The following is a 9,870-nucleotide window of genomic DNA, read 5'->3' as shown; positions in this document are numbered from 1 at the left end:
GTTATGCTTCCTTAGGATGTCGAATGTTTCTTGCAAATGCTTAAGGTGGTCATATGCATTCAATGAATTAACGAGCATATCGTCTATATTACTTCCATAGTCTTTCCTATTTGCTTTTCGAACATCTTATTCATGAGTCGTTGATAAGTGGATCCGGTGTTTTTCAACCCGAAGGGCATCACATTGTAACAATATGTACCGAAATTCATTAAAAACGAAGTCTTTTCCTGATCTTCTAGGTTCATCGTAATTTTATTCTACCTCGAATAAGCATCGAGGAAACTCATTAACTCGTGCCCCGCCATGGCATCAATCATTTGATCGATATTTGGCAATGGGAATGAGTCTTTCGAGCACGCCTTATTAAGATCCTTGTATTCTACGCACATGCAAAATTTATTATTTTTCATAGGAACTACTACTATATTAGCTAGCCAGTCCGGATATCTTACCTCTCGGATTAAACCGATATTGAGTAAGCATGTTACCTCTACATTGACGAATTTATTCCTGACTTCAGCAATAGGGCGCTTCTTTTGTCTTACCGGAGGTATGTTGGGATCCAAGCTTAACTTGTGCACGGCTACCTACGTCGGGATACCCGTCATATCCTCGTGCGACCATGCAAAACAATCGGCGTTAATTTTAAGAAATTCAATAAATTTAGACTTGAGATCCGGGAAGTCTTGTTCCCAAATGGAATTTCCTTTCTAGGAATTCTTCAAACAACACAACTTGCTCTAGTTCTTCGGCCATGGACTTCGTTGCGTCCGTCTCTTCTGGAACTTGGAAATACCTTGGCACCTGATATTTTTCCGATTCCTCTATCCCCGCGTTAACTTCTTCCGGTTCGAGGGTAGGTGTCGGTTCCTGTAATTACTATGTTGCGCGCTCCTTTCCTTTGCTACTAGAGACCAAAATTGCATTCATCTCCCTTGTTGTCGATTGATCACCCCTTATCTGCTTGATCCCCTCGGGTGTCAGAAATTTCAACAATTGGTGATACGTTGAAGGCACAACTTTTATCTCGTGTAACCATGGCCTTCCCAGGATGATATTGTATCCTATGTCTGTGTCTACAACTTCGAACAAAGTTGTTTTAGTTACTTCTTCAGCGTTCGTGAGCAACAAGATCTCTCCCCGGTTTGTCACGCTCGCGAGGTTGAATCCAGTGATAAGCTTTGTTGCCGGAATAATGCTTCCGATGAGTTTAGCTTGCTCCAGGTTTCTCCATTGTATGATATTAGTTGAACTTCCTGGACCCACTAGTACACTTTTAATCTTAAAATCTAATACATTTAAAGAAATTTCCAGTGCATCGTTCTGTGGTAGCAGCAATCCGTCTGCATCTTTCTCGGTAAAGGTGATATCGTCTTCCTAGAGCCTTTTACTATGAGTTATTGATACTTTCGCCTTCTTTGCTACCGAAAAGGTGAACCCAGTAATCCCATTCCATCCGAAGATCATATTGATCATTTGGCGTGGGGGGTTTTTCTCCTGCTTTCGTGGGTTCCGCGTTGTCTCTGTTCCGACCATAATTGTTCTTAGCTTAGTCACTCAATGAATTCTCTAAGGTGACCATTCTTCAATAGTGTTGCCACTTCTTCTCGGATGTGTCGGCAATCCCCTGTTCGGTGGCCGTTCATCCCATGGTATTCACACCATAAGTTGGGATCCCTCTGGCTGGAATCAGATCTCATAGATCTCGGGAATTGTGATTCTTTGATGTTTCTCATGGCGGATACCAACTCCATTATACTGACGTTGAAGTGATATTCCGATAACTTGGGGTAAGAAGGATCCCGCGACCCCGAAGTTTCTTTATCCTGCAGCGATCTGTTGTTCTGGCCACGATCGTTCCTTCTGTCAACAACGAACTTGTCTGCTATCTGGAAGCCTTTGACGCGACCTTCGATTCGTTCGTATGGCCAAAATTGGCCCCTCGAGGTTCGCCTGTCTGCGTCGTAGTCATCTTTTTCATTATTCTTCTCTCGTCCTTTGGCCGATGATGGAAAGCCAACTTGATCATCATAGATTCTTATCTTTGACTCATACTGGTTGTGGACATGTGCCCAAGTCGTTGCTTGAAACTTGAGCAGACTTTCCTTCAGCTTCCGGGAAGCGTCTGAACTTCTCGGATTCAATCCTTTGGTGAACGCTTCAGCCGCCCATTCATCCGGGACAGTCGGCAATAACATTTTTTCCTTCTAGAATCGGGTAACGAACTCTTGTAATATATCGGCCTTTCGGGCTTATACTTTTCTGGCACCGGCATGAGCCTTGATGAAAGAATCCACGAAAATCTCAAAGGAGTCTATGGAATGCTCGGGATAACAATGAATACCACGTTAGGGCTCCCCTCGTGAGTCTCTCAAAATTTCTTTAGAAACACAGATTCAATTTCGTGAAGCGCTAGATCATTTCCTTTTACGTTGTTGTGTAGGTGGTAATATGCTCGTGTGGGTCTGAAGTACCGCCATACTTTGGCACTTCAGGTATTTTGAACTGCATTAGGATTAACTCTGGTGCTGCACTCAGCTTGTACGGAAAGTAAGTATACTTTTTTCGAATCCAGGCCCTTCAGTACTGGTGGTGCGCTTGGGATTTGGTCCATGCGGGCGTCTACCTCCCTCATAAACCATAAAATCATTCTTGAATGGGTCATTCTTGTTTTTGAGACCAGATCCGCTTCCCCCAGCCTCGTCGGAGCTGACTTCACCACTGGGAGTGTTGTAGTCGACTCTCTGTGTTGTTTGGTTTGCGGGGAGATCGGGAGGAATTGGATCTCGCCTGTTTGCATTATTCGAAGCCCCCGACAGCGCCTGCTTCAGCTCCGTCATAACCTTATCCTGCCACATGAGATGGCCTAGAATGATCGCTTGTTGTTCTTGTAAGACCCGCATCGCATCAACGACATGCTCCTTATTAGCATCATCAGGAGTTATCTCCCGAACATGTCGAGGATATTGCCTGTCATGCACTGGCGTGGTGCCATTCCCCTCGTTGTGGGTGTCACTGATTAAATCCTCAAAATGAGGTTGGTCCCCTCAAACTTCAGGATTGTACGTGCTATTAATAGTGTTATCTGCCATTTTGTGATCTTCTTTAAGACAAAACAATCAATGTACGTTAGCAAAAAAGGCAAGTATCAATTTAATTGCACGGCTGTCTAGACCCCACGGTGGGCGCCAAACTATTTACGCGTAAAATGGTACAGTTGAATTTGTTCGTAATTTCTAGACAAGTGAACTAATTTGGCCCTAAAATAAAGAAATATCTGAATAAATATATAATACTTAGCCTTTAAATGTAGATTAAATAGAAGAGTTGACGAATCCGGGAACAAGGTTTCCAGGCAAAATAATGATGAGATCAAAAGGCGAAGTAAAATTGTATATAAGTTCTTTATAGAATGTAGTGTAAGTTAGCTAGAGAATTCGTGTCCTTTACAATGATAGCTAAGCTCACTATTTATAGTTGTGTCTAGGGAAGGAGGTCCTAGGATCGTGCCCTCCTTTAATGTCAGTTACAAGGGCCATTGATGAAGATCTAACGGTGGACATAAATGCCAAATTTTTTGTAACGGGCCGTTACTGCTCTTAATGTTGCAGAATATTCCTTATTAAATGCTATCGGGCGCAAGGCATTTAACATCTTTCTATGAATGTTATTCCTTCGGGTGACAAGTGAAATATCTGCATTCGGCCTTCAGCTATCCTCGTCATGGGTTCCACGTGTCCTTCCTTTAGATGACCACGTGTCATATTATATTTTACCCTATACAACAGTGGCATTGTTTCGGCTATTTGGTTGACATGTAACTGTGTACTAGTTATTATTAATCGGACCGAGGGTTGACCTTGAGTTTGATTTGTTTAAGATTATGAAAATTTTCACCTAGACTAGTTAGAATATGTTATTCAATATTTTGGATAGATTGAGTCCTTTAGAGGCCGTTTGGTGGGTGTTCTAAACGTTGCAAGGCCGGGGAACTTCCCGTTAGCAAGGTAAGTGAGACTTTAAGCTTTGATGCTTACTTTTCTGAAATTCGTTTTCAAACTATATTTTTTGCCCGGTCTGTGTGTTGGAACAAGCGTGTGCTTGACAGAATCAGTGGTCTTAGAATAGCCGCAAATAGATTATTTTTATGAAATATAAAGAAAACAAAAAAATTATTTTATAAGTTGTTTGATGGCGTGATACGACCGTGAGCCATGATGTTGAATTTGATAGTTTGATACGGCTGTGAGTCATGGTGTTGAGTTTGATAGTTTGATACGGCTGTGAGACATGATGTTGGGGTCATTGTGTATGCCTTTGTACATCACCCAAGCATTGTGTATGTTTCTTGATATATTTGGGGTATATATACTTCAGTGAGCATTGTGTATGCTACGTTACATATTTGAGGCATTGTGGTGTCGTTGTGGACTCGTAGATGTGTTGGCTAATTTCTTTCGTTGTAATTATGACAAGTCCTTAGTGTGTACTCTTTTTGGTTAATTCTTATTAACTCTGGTGATACATAAATATTGAGTTATTGTATAATCATCGTATTTATTATATCATTCTTGTTGTGGTGTGTGAATATTCTAACACTTGTTCCAAAAGTATTTAAAGTGGCGGGTTGAGGATCATACTAGTTATATTTATGTATAACTCCCTCCTTACCTGCATCTCAATGCAGATACTATTGCGGACGATAGAGCTAGTGGCAAAAGAGTTCGTTCAGGCCGATTCTGTTGCTGAGGTGAGCCACCGCATTATTTGTGGAGGATGTCACTGCAGCTTTATCTAGTTTGTGTTAGTTATTTACTTCTCTTTGGGGGTTTGCCTACCCGTCAATTAAATTTATGTCACTTTGTTAGATGCTCCATGGTCTTAGTGTGGGATTTGAGTTAGGGTATTATTATTGTAGTGACTGTTGGTCCTTCTATCAATTGACTAAGGTATTGGTTGGTAACTATTTTGTTTTTAATTGTTCTCTCAGTGTTTGTATAAATAGTTAAATATATTAGAAATGGGTTCACCTGGCATGTGGTATTAGATGGGTGCCAGTCACATCTAGGGGGTAGTTTGGGATGTGACAGACAACGTATAAGAAAATAGTCTACGAAGAAACTGGGGAGTGTGAGCGATATTGTAGTTATGTGGTAGTATCAAAAAAGGGTTATTTCTTCTAAGTGTTCAAATGGTCTTTGGAGTATTTTACTCGGGCCTAAAAAGTGTAAAATTCCTTCTGATAGTGATATCGGTTGCTCCTCTCGAGGTCGTGGTCTTTTCCCTTATTTAGAAGGGTTTTCTACATAAAAATCTTGGTGCCATTGTCGCTCTTTTATTCTTGTTATTATCGTATCTCGGTGTTACATTATTATTTCTCATCTATTATCGTGAATATTACTTTCTGTAGGGTGTTTATTTCCAACTACTGGTATCGGAGCACAGGTTCTTCTCGTACATAGAAACATTATTCACGTCGGTGTTACTATACTCAGGAAAAAAAATATCCAAAGTAAGTACGAGGTAGCAAAATTCAATGGAGATAGAAGTTTCTCAACATAGCAAAGAAGGATGAGGGATCTTCTCATCCTACAGGGATTATACGAGGTACTAGATGCTAATGCCAACAAGCCTGATACCAAGAAAGCTAAGAAATGGGCTGACTTGGATGAAAGACTGCTAGTGCAATCAGGTTGCACTTATCACATGATGTGGTAAATAAAATCATTGATGAAGACACTACATGTGGTATTTGGACAAGGTTGGAAAGCCTATACATGTCCAAAATGTTGGCAAATAAATTGTACCTGAAGAAGCTGTTATACACCCTACAAATGGGTGAAGGTTCATACTTCTTATCACACTTGAATGTGTTTAACGCACTAATCATACTGCTTGCCAATATCGGAATAAAGAACGAGGAAGAAGATAAATGCATCTTGCTTTTGAACTCGTTACCATCTTCGTATGATAATTTGGCAACAAATATCTTGCACGGAAACACCACCATTGAGTTAAAAGATGTCACATCAACTCTTATACTCAATAAGAAAATGAGAAAGAAGCCTGAAAATCAAGGACAGCCTCTCATCACAGAAGGTAGAGGCAAGAGTTACCAAAGGAGTTCGAGCAACTATAGTAGATCCGGAGGTTGTTGGAAGTCCAATAACCGATCCAAATGAAAAGCTAGAAATTTCTACAATTGCGATCAACCAGGTCACATAAAAAGAAACTACCCAAATCTAAGGAAGGGCAAAGGTGAAAGCAGTAGCCAGAAGAATGACAACAACACAACTACCATGGTGTTAAACAATGATAATGTTGTTCTCTTCATAAATGAGGAAGAGGAATACATGCACTTGGAAGGTTCAGAGTCAAAATAGGTGGTTGACACAGCAGCATCTTACCATACCACACTGGTAAGGGAATTTTTTTTGAATATATTTATCGGGTGATTTCAACAATGTGGGAATGGGTAAGACAAGTTTAGTAACATTTATACCAATACAAATGCATGACACATTAGTTCTAAAGGACATGTGACATGTACCTGATTTTTGGATGAACTTGATCTCGAGAATAACTTTGGACCGAGATGGGTACAAAAACTATTTTGCAAATTAAAAGTGGAGACTCACCAAGGGACCATTGATGATTGCAAAAGGATTTTCTTGTCGCACATTATACATGACAAATACAGAAATATGCCGAGGTGAATTGAATGCGACAGAAGATGAGATTTCTACAAATTTTTGGCACAAAAGAATAGGTCATATGAGCGAGAAGGGATTGCAGACTCTTACCAGGAAATCACTTATCTCTTTTGCCAAATGTGCGACGGTAAAACCCTGTAATTACTGATTATTTGGTAAACAACAAAGAGTCTCATTACAGACTTCGTCAGAAAGAAAATTGAATACACTTGATTTTCTATATTATAATGTTTTTTTCTAATGAAAATATAATCTATGGGCCATAACAAATATATTGTTACTTTTACAAATGATGCTTCACAGAAATTATGGATTAATACCTTGAAACCAAAGATCAGGTATTTCAAGTTTTCCAGAAATTTCATGCTCTGGTAGAAAGGGAGACATGCCAAAAGATAAAGCATCTCCGAAGTGACAATGGGTATGAGTACACTTCAAGGGAATTTAAAGAGTACTCAAGTCATGGGATCAGACATGAAATGACAGTTCTTGGAACTCAACGCAATTGCGTAGGTGAGAAGATGAATTGCACCATTGTTGAGAACGTGTTCGGCTGCAGAGTTTTTACACATGTACCAAAGGAGCAGAGAGAAAAGTTGGATGATAAATATGTTCCCTACATATTCATTACTAATGGAGATGAAGAGTTCGGGTGCAGATTATGGGATCCTCTAAAGGAGAAGGTTATCAGAAGTAGAGATATAATCTTCCGAGAAAGTGAAGTTGGAACTGCAGATGATCAGTCAGAGAAGGCCAAGAATGGCATAATACCTAACCTTGTTACCATTCCTTCTGCTTCTAACACTCGCACAAGAGTAGAAAGTAAAATCGCCGAGGTTGCCGAGCAGGGACAGGGAGCAGGGCTAGCAACCTGATCAGGTTATTAAGTAGGGGGAGCAACTTGATGATGATAATATCGAGCAAATGGAGTGCCCCACTTAGGAAAAAGAACAACCTCAACCTTTAAGGAGATCAGAAAGGCCATGGATAGAGTCATGCAAGTACCCTTTCACAGATTATGTCTTAATCAGTGATGGAGGGAGCAAGAAAAGTCTTAAGGAGGTGTTGTCCCATCCAAAAAAGAACCAGTGGATGAAAGCCATGCTAGAAGAGATGGAATCTCGACAGAAAATAGCACGTAAAAACTGGTTGAACTTTCAAAGGGTAAAAGACCACTCAAATGCAAGTGGGTCTTTAAATTCAAGAAAGATAGAAATGGGAATCTAGTCAGATACAAAGCTCGATTGGTGGTAAAAGTCTTCGAATAGAAGAAAGGTATTGATTTTAATAAAATTTTCTCACTTGTTGATTTTAATAAAATTTTCTCACCTGTTGTCAAGATCTTGAAGTGGAGCAGTTGGACGTAAAAACTATATTTTTTCACAGAGATTTGGAAGAGGAGAGATATATGGAGGAACCAAAAGAATTTGAAGTAGCTAAAATGAAACACATGGTGTGCAAATTGAATTAGAGAATATATGGGTTGAAGAAGGAACCAAGGCAGTGGTACATGAAGTTTGACTTATTAAAGTCAAAGGTACGTAAAGACCTTTTCAGATCCATGTGTATACTTCAACAAATTTTCTGACAATAACTTTGTTCTTTTTATGTGGATGATGTGTCACTTGTGGACAAGATAAGTAGCTGATTGCAAAGCTGAAAAGATATTTGTCTAAGTCATTTGATATAAAGGACTGGGGCCCAGCACAATAAATTCTACGGATGAAGATTGTTCGAGAGTGAACATGCAAAAAGTTGTGGCTATCTTAGGATAAGTACATTAAGCGTGTAGTAGAATGCTTCAACATGAAGAGTGCTAAGCCAGTCAATACACCTCTTGCTGGTCATCTGAAGTTAGGCAAGAAGATGTGTCCTACAAAGTTAGGCAAGAAGATGTGTCCTACAACAAAGGAGGATAAAGAGAGTATGGCCATAGTTCCCTATTCTTCAGCAGACAAAAGCTTGATCTATGCAACGGTATGCACCAGACCAGATATTGCTCTTGCACTTGGAGTGCCCCACTCAGGAAAAAGAACAACCTTAACCTTTGAGGAGATCAGAAAGTCCATGGATAGAGTCATGCAAGTACCCTTTCAGAGATTATGTCTTAATCAGTGATGGGGGAAGCCAGAAAAGTCTTAAGGAGGTGTTGTCCCATCCAAAAAAGAACCGGTGGATGAAAGCCATGCTAGCAGAGATGGAATCTCTACAGAAAAATAGCACGTAAAAACTGGTTGAACTTTCAAAGGGTAAAAGACCACTCAAATGCAAGTGGGTCTTTAAACTCAAGAAAGATGGAAATGGGAATCTAGTTAGATACAAAGCTCGATTGGTGGTAAAAGTCTTCGAATAGAAGAAAGGTATTGATTTTAATAAAATTTTCTCACCTGTTGTCAAAATGACTTCTGCTCAAATAATTTTTAGCTTAGCAGCTAGCCTAGATCTTGAAGTGGAGCAGTTGGACGTAAAAACTATATTTTTTCACGGAGATTTGGAAGAAGAGAGATATATGGAGCAACCAAAAGGATTTGAAGTAGCTAAAATAAAACACATGGTGTGCAATTTAAATTAGAGTATTTATGGGTTGAAGCAGGAACCAAGGCAGTGGTACATGAAGTTTGACTTATTCATGAAAAGTCAAAGGTACGTAAAGACCTTTTCAGATCCATGTGTATACTTCAACAAATTTCCTGACAATAACTTTGTTCTTTTATTATTATATGTGGATGATGTGTCAATTGTGGACAAGACAAGTAGCTGATTGCAAAGTTGAAAAGATAATTGTCCAAGTCATTTGATATAAAGGACTGGGGCCCAGCACAATAAATTCTACGGATGAAGATTGTTCGAGAGTGAACATGCAAAAAGTTGTGGCTATCTCAGGATAAGTACATTAAGCGTGTAGTAGAATGCTTCAACATGAAGAGTGCTAAGCCAGTCAATACACCTCTTGCTAGTCATCTGAAGTTAGGCAAGAAGATGTGTCCTATAAAGTTAGGCAAGAAGAGTGTCCTACAACAAAGGAGGATAAAGAGAGCATGGCCATAGTTCCCTATTCTTCAGCAGACAAAAGCTTGATTTATGCAACGGTATGCACCAGACCAGATATTGCTCTTGCAGTTGGTGTTGTTAGCAGGCTCTTTGAAATTTCTAGAAA

General features: G+C 39.7%; 1 protein-coding gene across 1 annotated transcript; it reads right to left on the bottom strand.

Moving 5' to 3' along the window:
- Positions 880-1,536, bottom strand: LOC109230355. The gene is made up of 2 exons (XM_019395860.1): positions 1,408-1,536; positions 880-1,323 (listed from the first exon to the last, which is right to left on the bottom strand). The coding sequence occupies exons 1-2, from the start codon at positions 1,534-1,536 to the stop codon at positions 880-882; spliced, it is 573 nt and encodes a 190-aa protein (XP_019251405.1).

Source organism: Nicotiana attenuata, chromosome 7, assembly GCF_001879085.1.
Source record: "Nicotiana attenuata strain UT chromosome 7, NIATTr2, whole genome shotgun sequence".
Classification (NCBI taxonomy): Eukaryota; Viridiplantae; Streptophyta; class Magnoliopsida; order Solanales; family Solanaceae; genus Nicotiana; species Nicotiana attenuata.
The sequence above is the reverse complement of the archived record's forward strand: the minus strand, read 5'-3'. Positions and strand labels throughout refer to the sequence as shown.